This window comes from Armigeres subalbatus, chromosome 2 (genome assembly GCF_024139115.2).
Source record: "Armigeres subalbatus isolate Guangzhou_Male chromosome 2, GZ_Asu_2, whole genome shotgun sequence".
NCBI lineage: Eukaryota > Metazoa > Arthropoda > Insecta > Diptera > Culicidae > Armigeres > Armigeres subalbatus.
Window position 1 is genome coordinate 317,596,195 of NC_085140.1, and position 25,410 is coordinate 317,621,604.

The 25,410-nt window shown below is 38.1% G+C and overlaps 1 protein-coding gene across 2 annotated transcripts in view; it reads right to left on the minus strand.

Moving 5' to 3' along the window:
* Positions 1-10,290, minus strand: part of LOC134212640 (protein apterous) — a 285,114-nt gene extending 274,824 nt beyond the window's left edge. For both annotated transcript variants that reach the window (XM_062690667.1, XM_062690666.1), the window contains exon 1: positions 8,855-10,290. In XM_062690667.1, the coding sequence (XP_062546651.1) occupies positions 8,855-8,893 (39 nt within the window). In that variant the 5' untranslated portion in view covers positions 8,894-10,290. The remainder of the gene's footprint in view (positions 1-8,854) is intronic.
* Positions 10,291-25,410: the final 15,120 nt, after the last annotated feature.

Genomic DNA, 25,410 nt, shown 5'->3' on the forward strand with positions numbered 1-25,410 from the left:
GAATCACAAAATTTCAAAATTTTTGAGGCGCATATCACCTAATACTGCTTAATCTCTCATTTTTTTACAAAATGAGCCAACATAGGGCTAAAAATCTCGCTAATAACAATGAAAAAACTTTAAGGTAAGATTCACAATGTTATTGGAATGTAAAATATTGCACATTTTTCCTTTGTAAGAAAAGAGCACCCAAAGAATATTTCGCCAAGGGCACCGAGAATCCACGCTACGGCTCTGAGTAAGGTTATTCGTTTAGCTTCGTCTTGCATTGGTATACAAATTAAGCATATGCGGTATTTCGAAAAATTTCGTTTCAGGTGGTTCGAAACGAAATTCCGCGGAATTTCGCGGAATTTGAGCATGGCGAAATCTGATTTTTGAATTTCGTTTCGTTTCGTAAAATTATAAAAATTTCGCTAGAAAAAACTAACTTTTAACGAAATTTAACGGAATTCCGCGGAATTTCGAAAGCAATTTAAACTTAAATCATACTGCCCCGTACGGTCGTGCATTATCAAAAATTTTGGCTGCGCCGCTGAACAAAATCATAAAACTCTTTTCAAAACTTAATGTTATACATTTTGTTTATTAACGCTTACTACATAATCCTTTTCTGAGTCTTTACGAAATATACGTCTTCAGTGTTTTGTTAGAAATGTCTAACAGAAAACGAAAAGTATCTTTAACTATTCAATCCCATTTTTTTCAAAAGTGATCCGACTTAATATTTGATTATTAATATTAATATTATAAATGAGTCAGGCCCAGAGTGTAAATGTATTTAGATACATGAATGAGATCAGTATGACTTTGTCAAAAAAGCAAAGCAGTGGAGCTGATTCCTAGGGCTCTTGTGAAGTCTTTTTAGAGCGCCTCTTTCACATTGATTTTGCGGTGGATTGATTTGAAACACGGTTTTCTTTTTCGAGTTTCCAAAATAACTTCATTTACAATAAATATTTAGTCGCTTACCAAGATGGCTTCACTTGAATTAGTTTTTGTTTTAGCAACGATTCCTTTTCCGTGGCGCTCACGAAGATGCAGAGCATTCCTCGGTCTCTTATAACAATGAGGGTCAAACTAAGCTTCCCCTGCTAATAGCAGATCGTCGAGCTGATTATCTATAAGACTGTGGGTCTCCGAGCCTCATATAAAAAAGTCGAATTTAGAAGGAAATGATAGCCTTTTGGTGCAACTTTTTGTATGAGAAAGGAAAAAATATTTCTTCATACCTGGCAAACTGCTGCCGTAAAAACTTTGCGATCAAATTTCTGAAATACATATCTTTGTGCATTTTAGAAAGATACAGGGGATTATTCTAGTGAGTAAATGTATGCTAATAAATGTATGGAATACTAATTTGTTTTGTTGTTTGCCTTTTGTACCGGAAATTCCGGATTTCCGGAACCTGCTTCGTGGCCATCGCATGGCCATCGCATGAGATTCCGAGAAGTTTGAGGTGTCGAAAAACCAATATATTCCATGATTCTATGTTGGCCTTTTATACCGGATATTCCGGGTTTCCGAAACCTGTTCGGTGGTCATCTGGAGGCCAATTTATGTCTATTTGGCTATTGTTGTCAGTTATTCACTTTAATCATTAACTATTTATACTAAAACTCCTGTTATGACGTTAAAAATTTCAAAATATTGAACATTTGCTCAAAAAACGACTTATGCAACACTTCATAACTCCCCCACTAAAAGATGGAGGGTCATGCTGAGCATTTCCCATCTACTTTCTGGAACTACTATTCCCCTTGATCACAGTTGAAACCGCTTGCATTTTAGTGGAAAATTGACCAAGAACGAGCTGTTTCAAGTTGTCAAGATTCGTGCTGGCAGTTTGAGGGTTAAAGACGCTCTATCTGCGTATACACCGAACAGGTGAGGATATATAATTGAGTATCCAACTATATAAAAAACCAAAATCTATGCATTCATTTTCTGGTTTTGAGTTAGCTCAATACCATAAAACCATGCTGATAGAACAACATGATGTAAAATAAGGTTTTTAACAGATTTTGAAATCAAACACAAAAAAAAATCCCACAATTTCTATATTTTTATTTACCTACTAATATAAAACTAAACTGATATAAAATTGACCAGATTAGGGGGCCCGTACTTCACGATGAATGGGGTATTACTTTATCGCCAATGCAATGGTATATAAACGGGAATTGGGCAAAAACTCTATTGGTCGTAAAATTGTGTGCATCTACCATAAAAATCCGATCGAACGCTAACAAGTTTGGGATTGCAAATTCAACTGTATCTCGTGTAATGGGAACCTTTAAAGAGCGTCTGAGTGTTCAAATTAAGGAAGTGAATGGTCCAATGGACAGTAAAATGACCAGGAGTGGTACAACAGCTCAAGAAGTTTCAAAACGTGTCCATTGAGGTGTCGCTAACAAGTCCAAGGTGCCGGTTGGTTTTGTGCAGAAAACCATGAAGCGTGCCAGGTTACATGTTTACAAGGCGCAAAAAATCCTAAACCGAAATGAAAAGCGAAATACCGCTGCAAAAATCCACGCCCGGAATTTTTACACGAAGTTGTTCTCCAAATCGTGTTGGATGATGAAATCTACGTCCAGGCTTACTTCCGTCAACTTCCTGGGCAACAATATTGCGTTGCCAAGTCTAAGTTCGATGTTCCGGAGGATGTCCAAACGAAGAAGTTATCAAAATTTGCAAAGAAGGTAGGTGATTTACGGATGTAGTGAAGTAAGCGCTCCCTTCACTACTCCCGGAGCAATAAACAGTACGATTTACCCCGAAGAGTGCCTCAATGTCTTTTGCCATTCATAAGAAAACACAAAGTATCACCTCTGATTCGACCTGGTCTGGGGTCCTACCACTACGCTCGAAACGTGTTGGAGTGATACTGTGCTAACGGAGTTAAATTTGTACCAAAATATATGAACCCATCAAATTCAAAGGAATATCGCCCAAATGAAAAATTATGGGCAATTGTGAAGACAAAACTTCGCAAACATCCCAAAATTAGTAAAATAGATCTGCACTTGAAGAAAATTTGGGTAAAAACAACAAAAACATTGGGAAAATCGATTGCACAAAATTTGATGGGTGGAGTGAAAAGGAAGTTGCGCGCATTCGGGATAGGTGATGAAATCGAATAAAACAAATGTTGTAAATCATAACTCATTAGAAGTTTCTCAATCCCTGAAAACTTCTAAATCCGACAATCGGTTTGATTTTGGTGAGTAAATATGTGTGTGCCATTTTTATTGAAAACACCCTTTATTGGAAATTATTGTTTGCAATAAAGTACCATTTAATCGACAGCAATTCTAAAAGCAATCAATAAGTAACTGAAGCAAAATGAGTATACGTTTTGGGTGAATTTTGGAATTCGTTTTTTTAATTTTTAGCAAATAAATTTAAATTAAATTGAATTAAATTTCATCGGTTCTTTTTGCTAACTTGCTTTGTTTTCGATAAAATGAATATGGGAGCTATGAGATGAAAAACCTGAAAAATTCTTCATCACTACTGGTACTCACGAAAATCTGTAGACGAATCAGCAGTCAGAAAAGTAATTTATCGTACTTTTATTTTGATTGGCTTCTACCCGGCGCGCTTTGCTACGTCAGACCACAGAAACATTTCTTGTCTTCAAAAGCCTGTACATGCTAAATTTAGTTCCATTTGCTTGATTTGTTCTCGAGTTAGGCAGAAATTTGTGTTTCATTTGTATGCGAGCTCCTCGTTCCCGAGCGGGATGGATCTCGAAGCATCACAAGAACCTTCCCCGGCCCCAAAATCCCTGCAAAACAAATTTAACATGAAATTAACAATCTTTTGAAACATTGGGGTGTCCAAAAAAAGCGCCCTTTAGGCTGTTCCAGAAAATTGTTTAATGATGATTGTCAAATTAGTAATTCCTCCTAATAAATACCTTAACTACCTACCTACATTTGACAGCAAGACGCCAATACTTACATATGACAGATGTTCAATCCCAATTCTTTTTCCGCTCAAAATGACTACTTTACTTTCTAAGATCGATCAGAACACGTTTGAGGCAATCAAAATTTTAATTCGCAATTTCATCAGTTTCACATTTTGATTTTTACAATTACGTTTCTAACATTTATCATCCAAAAAAATGATTTCTAGATCACCTGTCATAAGACGAGTTTATACAATCCATTGAATTCCACCACTTAATTGTATCTTGACAGATACGTCTTAAGTGGTGGAATTCAATGGGATTGTATAAACTCGTCTTATGACAGGTGAAAACATTCCACTAAAAAGCTCAAAATAATTTTCTTATTAATTTCTAGATTTTTTTTTGATTTTTAAACATATTCGGAGCTTAAAAATTCTCATTCAATGCTGACTTTTTGTAGTTTTTCAATTTTTATGGTTATTTTTTTATATTCCGTGTGAGAAGTTGGATAAATATTTTAGAGTGTATGATTCACCGCTATAACTTTCTATTGAATGAAGTTAGTTGTAGAAAAATACAAAACTACAATTTTTTTGTTGAATATCTTGGCTGTGCACAGCACGTATTTCGAAATGGACAAATTGATATGAAATTTGCGAAAAAATCCACGTGTCTTGCAGGGACTCGAACCCTCAACCTCCTACTCTCTGGATAGGCGTGATAACCCCTACGTAACAAGAGCACTTAAAGGTCACGTTTGCGGAAAAGCCATCAGAATCCAACTACCAATCTCCACCGCGGTCAGCCCTTTTTTGCAAATTGAATATCTTTCGGATGCATGAATTGTCTAATCTTCACATGTGCTTTACTGTTGTATATCCACAGTACGGCCGAGTTGCCGAATAATATGCAATTAGTTGTAATCAAGTGTCGGTCTTCCAGCGTCAAAATTTTCTTCCAAAGCCACAACCCTCCCATGAAAAATTAACCGTTTGTACGCAAATAAAAAAACGCTCGTTTTTAGCTTGTTGCACCCACTTACGGTTAAGTAGTTTCCGACTCTATAAGGGTCGGATGGACAGACAGAAATTCTCCCAGATTTGTGCTGGATAGTAGCGATGACTGGAGAGACTTGATCCCCTTTTTTCTAAATAAATTTGACATATGTCACAGAAAAAAGTAATTAAACTTACGCGGTTTTCGAACAGACTCTCTAAGAGATATATAATTTAAGTTTACTGATGTGTGACAGTCTGTAAATTGTTGTTGTTATTGATACACAATAGATTTTTTGGACAGCTGTCAAGAATCGAAATTAAAAACATTCGGAGGAAATTGGCAACGCAACGACATTGCATGCAATCTTAGAATTTGGGGAGACTAGATCCCGTTTTCTATGAAATCTAAAAAAACATTTTTTTGGCCAACCCTTTATCAAATCTGTCAAATCAACACAATATCTAACCATTTTTTCTAGCCAACCCTTCATTAAATCTGTCAAATCAACACAAGAATAGCCACCTGAGAAAAAAAAATTTTTTTTATTTTTTTCGCCGAATTTTTGTATGAGTGACAAATGAGGGATTAATTGACCCCTAACTACAAGTACAACTTGATTTCAAATGTCTTCTATATATTAAAAATGAGTTGAAATTTCCTTCCTGACGATTTAACTCGCTAACAGGTTGACCAATTTGCAAGATTTTTTCCCGAATCGATTCGTTTTGGGATCAGCAAGGTTTGTATAAACAAAAAAATGGTGAATTTGACGGGGAAATGTAAAAAATCATTAGAATACAGTTTTGGGTCAGCTGTTGAGGAAAGCAAAACAAACGCACGGAAATTGATCTAGAGTGCGGTGCCACAAAGTTCATTATGACATTTGTAACACCCGGGCAAAGCTGGGTTTTTTCGCTAGTCCTAAAATAATGATAGAATGTTGATCAGCATTTTTATAGCTTGGTGCAGTGAAAAAAAAAATAGCAGTAGGGAGAAATTGTTCAAATTTTGCATGGCCACCATAAAAATCTTTAGGAGCATCCAAACGAACAAACTAACTGTCCTGCAGAATAAATACAGCTGTCAATCCAAAACCACATAACGATCATTTGTCTAGAGGATCTATACTAAAAAAACACCCTACACCAAACTGCTTTGGTTCTCGGTAAAACAGAAAGTTTTTTTTTTAATCTGGGCATAATAATCCAAATTTAGTATCTTAAAGATAAATCGTCTGGTTCAAACCTTTGTAGGGGTATATGGCAAGACCATTCTCATCATCATCATTATTTCTTTTAATACTGACACTCTTATTTAAAATAAATTGAAACGAGCTTCACCATTTCCTATGGGGAGATCCATTAATTACGTTACGCAAAATTTCGCCATTTTCACCCCCCCCCCTATGTCACACTTTTTGTATGAAGCATCTGAAAATTTTGTATAAGTCGTCACACTTGAGTCAACCCCCCTCCCCCTCTAAGCGTTACGTAATTTATGGATGTTCCCTATTCTAGCAAGGACCTAGTGGGCTGCTAGAATAATCAAGTCCATCAACTGTTCTGATAATTTTACGGAGAAATAGGATTATTGTTCAGATTTTTCAATCAATAACTACCATTTTAATCCTATCAAATAACCAAAAAAAAAAATTAAAGAAACCATTTGAATTATTTCTCAATGTTGTGTTTTTCTTTTCAGTAGTAAGCACGAATGTTAGCAAAAATAACGAATGACACTGTGCTTTATTCCTTCGTTTCGAGTTGAGATTAATTTGCCTTTTTCAGTATCTCTGGCTTGCATTTTTTCTGATTACCTAAATGTCCGGTTCTTTTGTGCGAGTGGTTAAATTAATAAGAAAGTGAAACAGGTTTGTACGTGTTTTGTAGGACGTAGAACGATCGTAGATCGCGTCCTTTTTTCTTCATTAAGCAGAACGATCAGCCGGTCATCAAAATTGTGTTCTGCTTTGTGCGGTAAGCAGAAAGATCGGCCGGTCACCGAAATTTTGTTCTGCGTAGTGCGGGTGAGTAAATTAATTAGAAAATTAAAGTTTAGATCGCGTCCAGACATGTTTTCTTCAAGAAGCAGAACGATCGACCGATCATCGAAACTTTGTTCTGCTTTGTGCGGCCTTAAATTAAAATTACTAGTTTTGTTTTTATCGATCAAACTACACGCTATACACGGCATACCGTTTACCAAAACTGAACCCTGCCACACTCCCTACCCCATATATCCAACATCCCAGTGATTTCTCATGGAAGTGCAGATGACTCGTCGGCTCCTATCAAAGCGAGAATCATGTCAATATTCTCCTACCCATTCCTCAATTGACCTGCTTTCGGCCACGGCCGGCGCTGGTATTGCTTATTTTTGGGTCACCAGTTCTTACACATTGAAGATGATGTTAGTCCCAAACTTCATCTGTTGTCGAGTCAAGTACAAGACACTGAAGACGACCACACAGTTGTGGTCGAAATACGTATCTGCAAAGATAACGAAAATTAACTTGTGGAATTAAATGGACAGTACTTAATTCGTCTTAGACGGTTTCATCTGTTGGTTCTCTGTGTAATTACAGCTGACCTGGCAATAACGGAGTAGCAACCGTGGGCGGTCAATCATGCTCATGCTCATTTTTTCTTTCAAAATCCTTAATAGAACTGTTTCTTCTATAGTCTGTCTGTGAAAGCAAACGTGTCCGATATTGATCGCACGACTTCCGCGTACGAGTGATAAGCAATAGACATTAAACCTCCGGGTCCGATTTAGAATTTCTATTTAGAAGCTCTATTTGAGTATGAGCATATGTCATGATTATTTTCTTCGCCCAATTGACCGCTGATGTGGTGCTTATTTTAGAACCATTGTAAATAAACATTATCAATTATCACCGGGAAAGTGTTATTTAATGTACACGAAATTGAAGTGTAATTATTGGTCGAAATGACGCGTGTTAAATACAGAAAAAAAACAATACAACAAGAAAAATGAGTCCTTATCAGTGAAAGCTGCCGCTGGAACAGCGAACACAGACAAAATAGGTCGTTGATAATATTCCCGATTTGGATTCCACTTTTGAACTTGAACGTTCAACGTTGTGATGCCGCTATTTAAGTATTCACAAACAATTTGTTGAGAGTTGTCGATCTCCCTTGTTTTCAAAACGCATCAAATAACATCTTTAGGATGTGCAAATTTTTACAATGTCTTTTATATGCATATTCTGGACACCAAATGATTATATGTCAGACAATTCACAATTTTTAAGGCAGACTTGCTGAACCTTTCCCGTCCAAAACATTTCTTGCTTTTATATCAGTAGATTCATTTTATTGTTTAATAAGACAATTATTTTGAGCTTTTAGTGGAATGTCTTTATTTAAGTTTTCCATAAACCCATATACTTGAAGCCTTTAATAATTGAAAAACGAAAAGTAGACAGTTCTGCAGTTTGAAACTGTATATTTCATGCGTAGAACTTATTCCAGGAATATCACCATAAAATTCTTCAAATGTCTACAGAATTTATTTGGGAAGCCCTTCCTTTTAACATCTTTTACAGTGTCTCTGACTCGATTATTCTCTTTAAAAATCCTTGGGGAGGAAGGGAGCTTAAGAAAAATTTTCCAAGGAACACTTCAAATAGTTTATTTCCATGCTTATCATGCTCAACACAGTAAGAGATGTGTCATAACACTCTATGCTATCACTATAAATCCAAATCCTTGGAAATAGGGCCATAGAATTTAGTTGTGAAAATTGAGGTTGTCAGTGTGTTTATTGTTTATATATGTACACATTTTTTCCCCGCACATTTGATAACTTATCAATTTCAAGCAATTGTAGGCTTAATTTAAAAAAATGTTTTGTATATCTTAAGCACTCCCGACGGACTATACCTAACAAAAACACAGAATCCACAACACTCACCCAATGCATTACAGGGCGCTCCTCTGTGCAAACTCCCATGTGATTCGTCGGTGGCAAGTTGATGTTAACCGGTACTACTCCCAGCGGGGTCCTCGCGCCGAGTACCCCGTGTTCCGTCGAATGCAACGTCACCGTTTTTAGCACTGCACTGCGGTCACAAAACTACAAAACAGGGCCAACCACTGCACCAATTTCACTTCCTTGCACTACTTGCTGACCGCTGACCCGATGCTGGCCACAAGCACCCAGACTTCGATCGAATCCGCTTTAACTGCAATTCATTCCCAATGCCTTGTACACTCGATATTTTCACTAGTCTTCTAATCAACAACGGAATGCTGGGTTTTCTATGAATGAATCTCCTCGTCGCACTACAGTTTCCGAACCGATAACATCGCCCAGCGTTCTCTTCGGGGGCTTGAACTATTTCAACTTGGCAGGTTTGGTCACCATAAAGGAACGGTTCACTAAAACTGTCAATGCACCAATCCGGTCTTGTCTATAACCGTCGAAGATTTGATGGATGGATCTAGGCTAAGGAGAGTCGAGCCGAGCCAGGCGATGAGATGAAGCTGTACCGATAACTCCTCCACGCTACAGCAGATCGCACGGCAAAAGTAGCGTATCACTTTCCGATCCCACCTTGTCGAATCGCTTGTAGGTACCAAGTTATGCCAACCAACGGAAGGCCCGTCGCAGACGTCGCCGTACTCGTCTCCGGTGGGAGATTGCTTATCTCGATTGTTTTAAGGAAAGAAATTAAAGCACACCAAAAAGAAGAGAAATTCACAGCCGATGCAGCAGCAGCCGGTTACGTTACACACTCTCGCGGTGATCGATTTTGTCCCGGTGACACTCGAGACCGATTCCAGATAACCGACAATGTTCAAGAACTGCCTTTGCGGGCTGTCATTTGTTCGGAGAGCCAACGTTCTCGCTGAAGGAAACCGGTCACTTATCGATTTTTCGTCTTGTCACTGTTCTTCCTGTCTGTGGATTTCTTGATAGCTTTGCAGAGGAATCTCACGACAATTTTTACGGATACTTTCACTCTCACGACTCTATCTCGAAAAGGATCCAAATGCTCCGTATTTTTGTGGAAAACTACACTTGAAAACAGTGGGATCCTCAAAAACTATCGATTTTGCACCGCGGTAATCACTCGATTGAACGCATTCGTGAATTCAGTTTCCACAAAATAAACACACACGCACAAACGAATTCGGGAAAAGTAGAGAAAATCCTTCGAGTTAGATTTCCCCGAAAAATCCGCCTGAATTTCTCTAGACCCGCTTCGCTGTAAGCAGCATCCTCTGGAGCAAATACTTTCACGCACTCCGCAAACTGTGCACTCTACACCGCACGGCACCCAAAGCTTATTTGCACGCCGAGAGAGAGCGAAATCCTACACGCATGCGTTTGACGCTTTCGACTGTTTGAAGAGCGCGGTACAACTGCGGGAAAATTCACACCGAACATCACGGGAAGCGGTCCAGAGAGCGATCTGAGCGACACCGGTCTCACGGCAGGCATTGCATGCGTTGAAAACTCAAACACGCACACATCTGACCCTATCTTCCATCATACCCGTCACCCAATAAATCCATTCGGCATCTTTGTATTCGTGCAAGCAAAATGTGAGAGCGACATTTCCCCAATCAGCGATCAACATTCAACAGGCGGAGCAACCGCAGAAGGCGTGGCCCAACTCCATGTTTACCGCATTATCAAATTCAGCAGAGACGAGAGAAACGATCCGCTCTCGCCGAAGGAAACTCGCACCATCAATATTGGCGAAACCAGTTTTCCTCGCACAGCTGTGCCCGAGTAAGCCCCCTTTTTGTCAATACTCTCATGCTCTTCGCTCTCACACACGCACCCAACGAAACTGGATTGTGCCCCTGCTGTGTGCACTCTTTTAGCATAAAAATCGTAAATTTATGAGCGCCCAAACATAACCACACAATAGCATGAATGAATTTTCCGTTTTTATTGTCCTCTCTCAACATGTCATCGCGGAGTGTTTCGCTCAGCCCAACACCCTCACTGTGCCACTAGTCTCCTCTTACCAATAACCGAATGCGTCGCTGGCATTGGCACAATGTTTGTTTTTATTTTTTTATTTATTGTAGCTTCTGGGACCGGTAGATTTAGGATTCAGTTTTCCTCGGGCACAGTGCTATAGTATTTTGGGCATTTCAATTTGATGTTTCTCTCGTTTCATTATACTTCTGTGAGACACAATTACGATTTGTAATGTGTATGATGACTTTTGTTTGGGTTTCACTTTTTCAAATTAAACTTCTTGCTGTTTTCGTATGAAATAGCCATGTTTGACGACCTGGTCTCAGTAGTGGATCAATTGATTTCGCTGTAATTTTCACATAGTTTGGTTATAAAGCCAATTTTTTTTAATAATATGTGATTCATAATACATATGTGATTATTTTATAACAAAATCTGTTAGAAATTTGGTGTAGGATGTTGTTAAAATATCTAAATTTATATCAAAAATTACATTACTCGAAACAAAAAACTATCAAATTTTGTTAGAATTTTATCATAAAAATAACATATTTTGTTAGAAATTTATAACAAAATCAGATACAAAATATATTGTTTACTGTACAGTTACAGGTCGTGATAGGTCTCCAGATTGTGATCGACATTCAGAAATATTAGTTTTTTTCTGAACATATATTTTTCAAGAACATGAAACTAAGAACATTACAAATTAGACAACTTTTTCAAATTATATCAGCGTTTGTGATATCTATGGCAGGAGACTTTGCTACATCTATTTTAATTGCCTACTGTTGGGCAATTCGGTATTAAGCATTTTTAAAATTTATGTTGTTAAAATCCTGTTACAACATTTGAAAGATAATGGCTACTAAGAACAAAATTGTATCAAAATAAGTTATAAAGATCACAATATGTTAAAATTGTGTTAAGTTATAGTTTTAGTCGGGTTATCATTAACACATTCAAAAGTTTCAGAGATTTTAGAACAAAAATTGCTTTGTAAATATGTATCGTGAAAACTATGAGGTATAAAACAAAAAGGTATTTTCTGCAGAGTTTTGTGTTTAGGGTAAAACGACCTATTATGGAGGGGTTAAGCACCGTGTCAAAACAAAATTGATTTCAAAAATTCTTCAAAAATTACCTGTTGGTCGCTTTTCACATTGTAGTAGTTGAATAGAATGCTCGTTAACTATAGTTTCGTAAGTATTACGTCAATTATGCAGAACTTATGTTGTTTTGTTTTTATCACAATAAAAACAAACTACCGCAATAATAGGACGCAGTTGCCTATCGTTGCGATATTTTTTGAAGGACAGTCTTATTGTTGCGGTATTGCATGTAATTCTTATGGAGAGCGATACCGCAACAATAGGACCTTAGCACTACCGCAATAATAATAATAGGCTCAAAGGATTCAAATTTTTAACGAAAAATGTTGATTTTTCATCATTTTGAACGGAATTTTGTCAAACGCTAAAACTCTTCGGATTAACGACTAGAAGTTAATCCGAAGAGTTTTAGCGTACCCACAATTGTTTTTAATGCTATTACAGTCAAACCTCCATGAGTCGATATTGAAGGGACTATCGACTCATGGAAATATCGAGATGTGGAATAGAAAAGCCTTGGAAAGCTCTTTGGAGGGACCATCACAGTAACCAAGAAAATATTTTTTTAGTTTGGAATAATTTGCTTCCATGAGTCGATAGTGAGTCATAGAACATCGACTCATGGAGATTTGACTGTATATCCAGAATGGACTACTTTAACCTTACCGCAACATTATAGGACATACCACAACGATAGGACGTTTTACCCTACTAGTAATTCAAAACTCCGCGAAGATGAGTAGAATCAGGTTCAATTTTATGAAAACCCTCCCAGACGTCGCGAAAAGGCAAATATTGAGCCCATTCAATCAATTTCTGGAAAGTTGTGAAAATAATTTTTGATTGATGATAGAAATAATGACAGTTCAAAATGGTTCCACAGTGATTACGAATGTCCGATTTTAAGCCTGATTTGAAGATTTACCCAACCGGTGATTGTTAGCTTTTCTAACAATTCTGTATAAGAACCTACCAAAACCTGTATACGAACTAGGCATTTACGAAAATGCTAGATCTTATACAAATTTTATATGAGGCCTTACAATTTTGCAAGCTTTTCATACAATATTTGTTTGTAAGTTTACATTTCGCACATGTCCAGTTCTTATACAGGTTTTGGTAGGTTCTTACACAAAAATCTAACAGTTGCTGGTTGGGTGTAGGCACAAGATAAGAAGTTTTTTTGGGCACGACCTCATTCCGTTTTCTGTTTTCTTATTACGATCTTCACATGCTAAATCAATTGCTACAACAATTGTTTGATCGATATTTTTTTTTTCAAAATTTTCATTCGTATTGTCTAGTTTGTAAGTTTTGTTTAATTTTTGCCAATTCTTTTTTTTAATTTGTCTGTTGTGCCAAATTAAATATTTTTAATAACCTTTTCGGTAATAATGTCACAATAGATGTTATAAAAGACTTCAATGGAAGTTTCAATATTCTCTTTATTCTCTAAAATTTGCATCTGGTTATCTTATTTTGTCATAGTTTGCTTTATGGTATTCTAGGGCTTTATATTTCGAGGTTTTTGATAATCATGAACGATGAACACAGCAATCGATGTATGGAATGTTTCAATTTTTTTCATATTAGGGTTTCAATGATTCCGACACGAATCTTCTTGAATGTTCGTTAAGAGGAGAACAAGGCTCTGTTGATTTTTAATATGAATAATTTGGTTAAGCCCTAAGCTAGCAGTTCTGTCAAATTTACTTATTCAGACAGCAGTGTTTCACTTTTCCCTACGAATAAAATCAGCAATGCTTGGGGAATGAAAATTGATTAACGTTGGGAGGGGACGTTGATTAAAGTCTTTATGAGTATATACTTTGACTTCAGATGGAAGTTGCGAGAAAAAATCTGCTGCAATTCAAAAAAAAATTCTCGCAAAATATGTTTGCGCTTGTTCCGGTGGAAAATATACAGAGGAGAAAACATGGGTTTATCTTGCAATGTTAGATGTTCTTATATTTTAAGTGGTTATTATTTCTTACAAAATTTGTCCAAATTGCAATTAGAACTGAGATTCTAATGTGTCTGAATTCTGAGTACATTGAAGCTGATTCCAAAAGGTTCTTCACTATTCACGCTTTCGTCCCAGCCGGTTTCATTTGCCAAAATAATCGAGAAGGACGAGCTTGAAATGTTATTTTGAACTTCCTTCATTTTTCATAGGCTTTTGATACGATTGAAATTTTGATAGTAGGTAAGTAAGGGGCCGTACACATATTACGTAAGCATTTATGGGGGAGGGGGGGTCTGTCGTTATCTTACGCACCATATAAATAAAAATTTGTTTGTATGAAAAAAATCTTACATGGGGGGAGGGGGGTCGAAAAACACAGAAAAATTGCTTACGTAATAAGTGTACGACCCGTAAGGGCTGGTTGATCGAATTTTGCTTTCGGTATATCTGTATTCATTCTGGTTAGACTTTTCGAAAAACTGTTTTCACTGTCATAAATATACCAGTCTTGGTCATATTTGTGACATATTTTCATCGATGAAAAAATGAGAAAAAGTTTTAAACAAACAAATTTGGAGGGAAAAATCAGGGCTGGGGTAGTTTGGCCATGTTTGTTGAAATAAGTGGAACACATCTAATGAATCAGTGGAAAATATGTATTCATAAATGGGAATTTTGTAATATTTAGAAACTATAGAAAGAAAAATCTCAAGTCTTCACATTTCAGTCCTTTTTTAACATTTGTAGTAAACTTTTCACAACTCTCGCTACTTCTTTTCCTCAGCCAACGTATACTTTTTGATTTGATTTGATGGGCTACAGCTCTTCGATGAACCTACACCGAATGGAGTATCCTTCTCCACTGGACTCGATCCTGAAATAATCGCTTCAGTCGCCTAGAACATTGAGCGTCCTCAGGTCCTCTTCAAAAAGCCATCGTGTATGCGGCCTTCCACGAAGCCTGCGGCCACTTCCGGGTTCTCTACTAAATATTATCTTCGCTTGACGTTCTTCCGGCATACGAACAACGTGACACAGCGTATACTTACGTTTGATATAATTTTCTCTTCCTTCAATTCTGATTTCATTGGGGAATCGGTCAAAATCTGTGTCGATTGGCATTTACTAAATTCTCAACTCGGCCAAACAGCCCACATAAAATTCGACCGACCAACCCCACTGGATAGTTTTGAGAACACTCACGATTTACAAACACAAAAGTTAGGTTAGCCTGGAAACCATAATACCATTTTGTAGGATTTTGAGTATCCTTTCCGGCGTACCACCATTTTAGAATTCGGATGAATATTGATTCTTGTTACTAATATGGCTTTAGTATAACTACTCACTAGAGGGCCCTCCTTAGCCTAGCGGTAAGATGCGCGACTACAAAGCAAGACCATGCTGAGGGTGGCTGGGTTCGATTTCCGAAGCCGGACTAGACAATTTTCGGATTGGAAATTGTCTGTTAGTGTTAGCCTCACGAATGCAGAAATGGTTAATAACTGTGGTAGTCCTTAATGAACAACAAGCTGCGAGGCGTCAATGTCCCAATGGGTGATGTAACTAATTAACGCCGAAATAACAAAATACGTAGTCCTGTACAAACGGAAGCACAAAAATACCTGAAATTATATCCGTATATGGGCGACCAACAACCAGCCCTCTAAAATCAATATAATGCGCTTTAAATGCACCTCAAAGCATTTTCATAAAAGTCACTCGGACAACCGATCTCCCTTATATGAAAATTTCAGACGCATTCTGTCTTGGTGAAAAATGTTTTGGAAGTACGTCATTTGTCTCCTTCTAGTCGAAATCAGTAATTGCTTTTGAAAACTTGGATTGTGGAATTTGATGCCGCTGTCCCTGTGTTGCGGGATTTCCCGGGGGAGAAGGCGGAACAGTGAAGCCCTAACCCGACATGTACGACATCTGGATTTGGTTCTAAAATTTAAACAACAATCCCAAGCAACATTTTTAGTTTTATAACGCTCTTGAAGACCATTATTTACTCTACAAGAATGCCTTAAAACCACTTTAAAACCAAAATGTTACTGGGGATGTTAACTCTTTACCACCTTTATTAGTCATGGTGAGGTAATTTTTATGCACTCTTTTTTCTTCGATATTCTTTCAAAACCAAACACTCAATCATAAAAAAGACATGAGACAACGGACAGGACACATAACACCCTGTGGACCAGTGGAGAATTTTTCGATCACAAAAAGTTCCCTTCTTACCGGGCGGGAATCTAACCCATACTTCCTAGCACATGCATCTAGACGATGGACGTCGCTAACCGCACGGCCACGAAGCCCACAATCATGCAACAATGTAACGATAAGGTAAGCTTGAGATACCTGCTTGACTATAGCGGATCGAAAAAGAATTTATTTGTAGGAACTAATCGAATATAAATATGTTCACATTAAGGATTGCGCCCTACTACCGATTCTAAGCTTCGCTGCAGAGTACAAGAACTTTATTCGCCAATGACAGCCGTACGGGGCCCTTGGGATTCTCAGGTTACTAAAGTAATTTCAGATCATAGATTGTCGCCTTATTAAAAACACCATATTTCACATGCAAGTTGCAGAAGTTTTTTCGAAGTCCCTCATCTGTGATGCCAATTTGATTTTGATGCTGATGGATATCACTCCTTCGCGGCATAATGATGACTGCTTGTCATACAAATATGTATGCCAGATAAAGATGCACGATATTTTTTATTTCCGAGTTCCGTAGTCCAGCTTTTAGGAAACGTTCGTCTCCATTAGCTGATTGTTCAGTCATGCTAACTATAGGTGGACGCATTGGGTCAATTGACCATATTGACGCTGAATTTGTCGATGCTGGGTCAATAGGCCGAAGGTCATTACGCGGAAGGCCGTTAGATAAGTAGGAAGTGAGATGTAGGACGTGAGAAGTAAGCAGTGAGAAGTGAGAAATAAGAAGCAAGAAAAATGAAGTGAGAAGTGAGAAATAAGAAGTGAAAAGTGAGAAGTGAGAAGTTGAAACCAAGAATCTAGAAATGAGATGTGAAAAGTTAGAAAGAGCATTGAGAAGTGAGCAGGGAGAAGTGGGGCGTAAGAAGTGAGAAGTGAGAAGTGTGAAGTGAAAAGAGAGAAGTGAGAAGTGAGAAGTGATAAACCAGGAGTGAGAAACTTGAAGGGAGAAGTGAGGAGTGAGAAGTGGGAAGTGAGTAGTGAGAAGTGAGAAAGGAAAAGTAACAAATGAGAAGTGAGAAGTGACAAGTGTGGTATTAGAAGTAATAAATGAGAAGTGAGAAATGAGGAGTAAGAAGTGAAAAATAAGAGGTGAGATGTGAGAAGAGAGAACTGCGATATGAGAATTGAAAAGCAAGATATGAGAATTGAGAAGTGAGAAATGAGAATTCAGTAATGAGAACCCTACAGACATTGAAGACGAGTGAAGCGCTTATTCAGCCAACCATAGACTTCTTCAAACGAAAAACTAGCTTCTTCTTTTTCTTCTTATGGTATTACATCCTCCACTGGGACATTGCCACCTCGCTTATTAGTGTTCATTCAGCACTTCCACAGTTATTAACCACGAGGTTTCTAAGCCTAGTTACCATTTTTGCATTCGTTTATCATGAGGCTAACACGATGATACTTTTATGCCCAGGGAAGTCGAGACAATTTCCAAACCGAGAATCGGCTAGACCGGCACAGGGAATCGAACACAGTCACCCTCAGCATTGTTTTGCTTTATAGCCGCGCATCTTACCGCTAGGCTAGGGAGGGCCCCGCGGTAAAACTAGCTTATTCGGCATAAATTATTTGCTGGATAGTGAGCAGTGAGAAGTGAGAAACGAGAAGTGAAAATTTGGAAAATGTGGAGTTTGAAATAAGAAGGAAGTAATGAAAGAGAGAAAAAGGATGAGTGAAGCAAAAAAAAAGGGAAGACAAAGGAAGAAAAAAAACCCAGATTAATCCACCTAACGTTGGTGGTGCCTTTCTCGCGCATAAAAAAATCAGAAAACACATAAGAGAGGTCGAAATAGCACTTTAGGGGGATAGGTTTTACTTTTTCCATCAATTCATATTCATTTACGGTCAGCCTTCTATCAAAAGTTCGGTTTTGGAGTGATCCTATAGCCTTTACGTATACTTTGTATACGAGAAAGGCAAAAAGAAAAAAAAGTAAGAGGGAAGGAAAAAGAAAAAAGAAAGTAGAAGGTAGACAGAAGAAACAAGAAGGAGGAAGGAAGAAAAGGAAGAAGAGTAAGAAGGAAGACGGAAAAGGGAAGAATTAAGGAAAAATGTAAGAAGGAACAAGGATGAATGAAGAAGGAAAAAAGAAGAGAAAACAAAGATGGGAGAAGGAAGTGGGAAGAAGGAAGAAAAGAGAGACGGAGGACGAAAGAAGGAAGAAGTAAAAAAGAAAGAAGGAAAAAGAAAGGAAGAAGAAAAAAGGAACAAGCAAGTAGGAAGAAGGAATAAGAAAGATGAGGAAAAAGGAAGAAGGAAAAATAAGGAAGAAGCAAGAAGGTAGAAGAAGCAATAAGGAAGAAGAAAGAAGGATGAAAGAAGTATGAAGATAAAAGAAAAAAGAAGAAAAAAAGAATTGAAAAAGAAAGAAGAAGGATGAAGGAGGAAGGAAGAATGAGGAAGGAAGAAGGAAGAAGGAAGATTGAAGAAGGAAGAAGGAAGATGGAAAAGGAAGAAAGTAGAAGGAAGAAGAAATATGGAAGAAGGAAGAAAGATGAACGAAATAATAAGAAATCAGAAGGATTAAGGAAGAAAAGTTAAAGAAGAATGAATCCATAAAAAGAAAATAAGATGAATGAATGAAACAAAAAAAATGAAAAATGAGGAATGTAGAGGGAAAAGAAAAAAAATGAAGATGAAAAAAGAAAGGGGAAAGGAAGAAAGATGAAAGAAGTAATAAGTTAGATGGACAAGGAAGAAGATAATTGAAGTAACAAAGTGGAAAGAAGATGAAAGAAAAAAGAAGGAAAATTGAAAAACTAACATCTCACTTCTCATTCGGCCTAATGACCATTCGGACCAATGACATTCGGCCTAATGGCCTGATACCATTTCGGATGGTATCTGTTCATGGTTGTTCGTCTATTCTTGGGGATCGAGAAATTGCTATTTGATGGTCGATGGTTGATGAAGTACCTGCTTCATGTCGTGTCGTAAGTATTTGTTTTTCTAGTTAAGTTTTCTGTCTCTTAGTTTTGCTGCAGCCTACGTAGGCGGTCCTGACTCCAGTAATACTTGTTCTGCAAAAAAGCGCCAAGCCGCCAACCAGATGACGATTGATAAGTTTTTGGCAAGTCCAAGTTACCGAAATTAATTTGTTGGCTTTTTTCGGTGATAATTATACTACTCAAAGCGAAAGGGAGTAGATGAAAGTAATGAAGAAACAGATTCGATTGACATCGTAAGCGAGCGGCAAGTGTGAAATGAATAGAAACTGAAGATTAGCAGAGGGTCATATGAGAGAACAAGCATTGTTGAAATCGCTGTTATTCTGCCTAACGTCCACCCAGGAACGGCTTGGATAGTGGACGTACAAGAGCGTGCAAAATCTCTTCACGCATAACTCTCGCAAGACCATACTTTCATTGAATTCTGTCTTAAGGTTAGACACAGATGTGGCAACAGATTTCACTGCCTCGAAAATTTACAATAGATTCGAGTCAGATGGGGGCGATGCTTATGGTTCGGCCGAATTTGTCAATGCTGTCATATTGTTTGCTTTATATGAATAATGTTTCGAATGAATGGATGGAAGTACTAGACATTACGGTATCTTTTGTTTCCAGTACACGGCAAAAAGTTACATGCTGAAAAATGAACGGATTCAGTATCGCTATCTTTGCTTCTCGCTAGTACTCGACTCATATGATCCGTCTAGAAGTGTCTGTGGGAGTGCTTCCTCTAATCGATGGTTTTACCTCTTTCGTTGTGAGGTACTCAACCTAATTGCGTAGTGGGTTCAGTTTATTATAGCGATTTAATATTTAAGATTAAGTACATCACTTATTTTAATTGTATTTCATCTTCAAGATGGTTGTTTAATAATTTATTGGAAAAGCATCGACCAATTCTTCGAACTTTTCATTCTTGGAATTGCTCCGATTGGATTTCTCCGGAAATTAATTAGAAAATAATCCGAATATTCCAGCTAAGAAGGAATTCTCAGAATTCGTACGAAATTTCCCTCAGAAATTATTTCGGAAATCCCTTCACGAAAACTTTAGAGAACACCTGAAGGAATTGTTCCTGAAATTCTTTCAGAAATTGCTTTCTGAAAAAATAGATTCCATTGGAAAGTCCTTAAAAAATGTTTTTGTAATTGCTTAAGAAATTTCTTCACAAATGCGTTAAGAAATTTCTTTGGAAATTCCTTTATAAATTCCTCCAAAAATTTCTTTAGGGCCTCTTTCATAAAATTCTTCGGAATTTCTTTTTAAATTCATTCGAGAATTTCTCTAAGAAATTCTTCGGAAATTTATTTAAGAATACCATCAATTTTTTTTCAGAGGAGCTTCCAGAAACTTCTTAAGGAATTCTCCTGGACGATTCTTTGGCATTATCTTCGGGAAATCCATCAGAATTTCTCAAAAAAAATATCTTTTTAAAATCATTTGGGGATCCTTTAGAAAACACCTTAAAGATTGTTCCGAAAATTCCATTGAGGATTTCTTTGATAATTTATTCACGATTTTCTTTGGGAACTTCTTTAGGAATTTCTTTAGAAATTCTTTTTAAAAATTCCTTTAGAGTTTTCTTCAAAAATTCATTTGACGAATCCTTCGAATATTGCTTTAGAAATGCCTTCGTAAAATACGAATACGTAAATAACGATTTTTAATATGATCGTCTTTAATTGGGATGAAATTTTGCATATATTTTCAGCACAACCATTTTCAAAAAATCCCTTTTAATTCCACCACTTGATTGTACCTTTACAGATACGTATTTCGACCTCAACAATAAGGTCGTCTTCAGTGTCTCGTACTTGACTCGACTTAGTTGAGGTCGAGGTCGAAATACGTTCTGTCAAGGTACAATCAAGTGGTGGAATTAAAAGGGATGGTACAAACTCGTCTTATGACAAGTAAAGACATTCCACTAAAAAGCTCAAAATAATTTTGATAACTGATTAATTCACCTAGCGGTTTTTGAGCCTCTCTAGTGCATAAGATATACTAAAAAGGCGGGTGAGATTTTTTTTGGCATGTTTTGTTAATTTAAAATAGTATTTTGGCCATAACTATTGATCCCATAGTCCAATCTGGATAATTTTCAATAGGAAACAAATAGAATGGAATGGTTCAAGATAGGATCCACACGCGCACATACACACAAGACAGACATTTTCTCCGTTCTTTGAGCTGAGTCGATTGTTATATAACACTATGAGTCTCCTGGCCTTCTATTACAAAATCGTCTGAAGTGAGTGAATGTATAGCCTTTTCGTTACACCTTGGTGTACGAGAAAGGCAAAAAGTTGTTAAGATACTTCGAGAACAGCTAGAACCTCCTAGAAATCTTCGTTAAACTAATCATGGTTTTAATGCCCCACGTTTTTCGCAAGAAGACTATCAGCTGGATTGATTGTTTCTGGTATCGTAAGGCTATACAGGGATCGCCACTGAGTTATTAAAGTATAAGTCGGCAAAAGCCAAAGAGCAACTTTGGCATTCAGATTTCCTACGGTAGGTTAAGACACCCAATATTATTGCTGAGAATATGCCAATTTTTTTTATACTAACAAAAAAATAAAGCATCACCACAATTGTTAGACAAGGTGTAGATCATATTCAAAAACTTTTGTTGACCTAGGTGTAGATCAAATTTAAAAACTTTTTGAATTTTGCTTCACTGATAATAACAAAAAATCTGAAACAGTATATATCCCCATCTAAAAGTATGGTTGAATCCTAGAGAGACAACCTCATGGATCTATGTCTAAATGTGTGCTGGTTGACGCTGAAAAGTATCAATAGCAACCATCTGTCTATTTTGTTTTTATTATTTCATATTACCTACAACGAATTTATTATTTTTAGTCTCGACAAAGGTTTTACTTTGGTACTGTCGCATGAGGATGAAAAACGCCTAAAACTTGCAACCTGCGAATATTATTATACCTATTTGCAATCCATAGCAGCCATCGGACAGCGACATGATTTTAATTGCGTCATATATTTTATTTTCCGGCTCATCCTTCGATAATGTATTTGTTGATACCGTTGCTGCATACGTTGGGCAAGCGGTTCGAAGTTTGCAGAAAGACTTAATTTTTTATCCTCTCCAAACATGCGCGCAAAGAGGAAGCCGACACATGATCGTAACTCAACATTTTGTGAGCTCGCATGTGAAAATGTTGAAATTCGTTTTTTGTTAGCAGGAAAACAAATGTCCGTCCCGCGTCGGCCAAAATTGTTGAAAAGCCCTTGGTCGAGGCCAAAGTAGCGTGTTTTTTAAATGCCCTGAAATTTATAGTGCACCATAAAACAGGTGGATACTTTTTATGGCCTTCCGTTTTCTGTTCTCCGGGTGTCGCGTCGCCATCGCCGTATCTTCTGTTGGACCTGAGGAGACCTATGTCGGAGGCTGGAACGAAAGTTGTGCCAACAAGCAAGAGTGGATGAGGTCTATGCCTACGAGAGCGATCATTTGATATCCCCAGTCACTTGTTACAGTTTCTTTGAATTTTGTATTCAGATAAGTGTCGCAGAGCACAATCTCTTTCCCACGATAGATTTCTGGTTAAATAGTAAATGTTAGGCTTGAGTGAATGACTTACCCACTACAAGCTATTAACTCATAATGCACAAAGATATCTTGGAAATGAGCGTCCCAATTTGATTTATTCAGCAAAAACTTCCCGGAGATCCCCTGGGAAATTATCGGAAAATCAAGTCTCTCATAATCATAAAACACATCAACCGACAAAAAAATCTACTCGATAATGAAGCTATACACGTCATCATATATCAAGCGTGGCAGTCCCCTAAGGTACGCTTTCCCTTCTGACCCTCGCTTGTTTGCTATAACGGTGCATATGTTCGCACAAAATAGTTTACGTTACGGTGTGATCCGTCTAGCGACCGGTAACACAAAAAACGGAAACCCCTCCAGAATTCGGCGCCGTCATTGTTTATGAAACAATTAAGAGCATCATCAAAAGGCATTTAGCAAGCCACCGACCAATGTTGGGATGGTTCCGCAAACTACCCGACTAACAACGGGCGGAAGCGTAGCACCTTTGTAGGCTGTAGTATCGTGGTCCGGAAACGCATCGGGCGAGATTATGTGAACTGTGCGCTCCTCGTTTATTCTGTGTGCCGCCGTGGTTGTTGGTGCGGCACGTGCCAAAAACGGGCACCGGAATGATGTTTACAAATCACTTCAAATCCCTTAATACTCACGTGTTTCTTTATTTTCAATTAATCATATTGGGTCAGCCGATAGAATGCGATCAGCGTTGTTATGTTTCAATCGTGGTCTCCTTACATCACAAAAACTGATTCGTCAGTCACCCCTTTGCGTTATTTTTTTACGAAATGCCCAGTGAGATGCTTTTGGGTGAGTCCCTATAATGTTGATATAGCAAAGTGGGATCAAATATTATTCTATCATATTATTTCGGAATTTTTCTGAAAATATTGTTGTTGAAGAATAAACAATTTCCCATGTGCAAAAGCTACAACATTTCTTTTTTAAACTTAAATTTTTACCCCATGCTCATTATTGGCATGGAACGAGGCGCAGAAAAAAGTCAATGTCATCGTAGAAATTTCCTAGATTTATTGGCAAAATGCTTTAAAGCTAAAATGAATTCGCTTAATTGTTAGGTATACAGTTCATAGTTCAACATACGAAAAAACCTATTTATAATTCAGTGATTCTAGTCTATAGTATTATCTGCCCATTTTCAAGTTTTGAAGTCTTAGTCTCAAGTGATACATTAGGTCATAGAATTACTTACGATTCCGCGTTCGTACAAAATAGATTCTAATTTATTTAACTACCGGCTGTTTGACTCCATTAGTACTTAGGTTAGGTGAATGAAATGGTTCATAGTTAAGGCCTCCTCATCCGACGTCTCATGCGGTCTGGAGTTGACCATTGTCTCTACCTGACACAGAAAACAGTCTGGAACACTTCTTTCGATGGTGCACGACAACTGCCTACTGACTCCATTCTCCGAACTACACGCGCTGTAGTGAATACAAAATGCCAAAGGGTCGTTTTGCCCCAGTTCTCAATCCGGGCTTTGGGACAGAAGGTCGAAGGACAAAAGGTCGACGGACAAAAGGTCGAAGGACAAAAGGCTCGGGAATTGAATCCAACGGTCAGCTTTTCCGGCAATTTTCTGACAAGCTGACGCTTGCTCTGGTAAGGGAATTGTCTCCAGCACAAATTGCTTCTTTTTGTCAACATGCGTACTCAATGCTTCATTTTAAAAGGGAATTTTTGGAGGAATTGCATCAAGAAAAAAATCTTGCAGGAATCTCCGAAGGAATTATCTAAGAGACTTCTGGACGAAATTTCTGATGAAATTCGGAATGAATTCCTGCAGAAAAATTCGAAAGAAACCTTCCTTAGAAATTATTCCGAACCTCCGGAGGAATTCCTGACATAACTTCCGGAGGAATTCCTGGCGGAACTTCCGGAGGAATTCCTGGCGGAACTTCCGGAGGAATTCCTGGCGGAACTTCCGGAGGGATTCCTGGCGGAACTTCCGGAGGAACTCCCGGAGGAATTCCTGGAGGAACTTCCGGAGGAATTCCTGGAGGAACTTCCTAAAGAATTCCCGGAGGAACATCCGAAGGAATTCCTGCAGGAACTTCCGGAGGAATTCCTGGAGGAACTTCCGGAGGAATTCCTGGAGGAACTTCCGGAGGAATTCCTGGAGAAACTTCCAGAGGCATTCCTGGAGGAACTTCCGGAGGCATTACTGGAGGAACTTCCGGAGGCATTCCTGGAGGAACTTCCGGAGGCATTCCTGGAGGAACTTCCGGAGGAATTCCTGGAGGAACTTCCGGAGGAATTCCTGGAGGAACTTCCGGAGTAATTCCTGAAGGAACTTTCGGAGGAATTCCTGGAGGAACTTCCAGAGGAATTACTGGAGGAACTTCCGAAGGAACATCTTCCGGAGGAACATCTTCCGGAGGAACTTCCGGAGGAACTTCCTGGAGGAACTTCCGGAGGAACTTCCTGGAGGAACTTCCGGAGGAACTTCCTGGAGGAACTTCCGGAGGAACTTCCTGGAGGAACTTCCTGGAGGAACTTCCTGGAGGAACTTCCGGAGGAACTTCCTGGAGGAACTTCCGGAAGAACTTCCTGGAGGAACTTCCGGAAGAACTTCCTGGAGGAACTTCCGGAGGAACTTTCTGGAGGAACTTCCGGAGGAACTTCCTGGAGGAACTCCCGGAGGAACTTCCTGGAGGAACTTC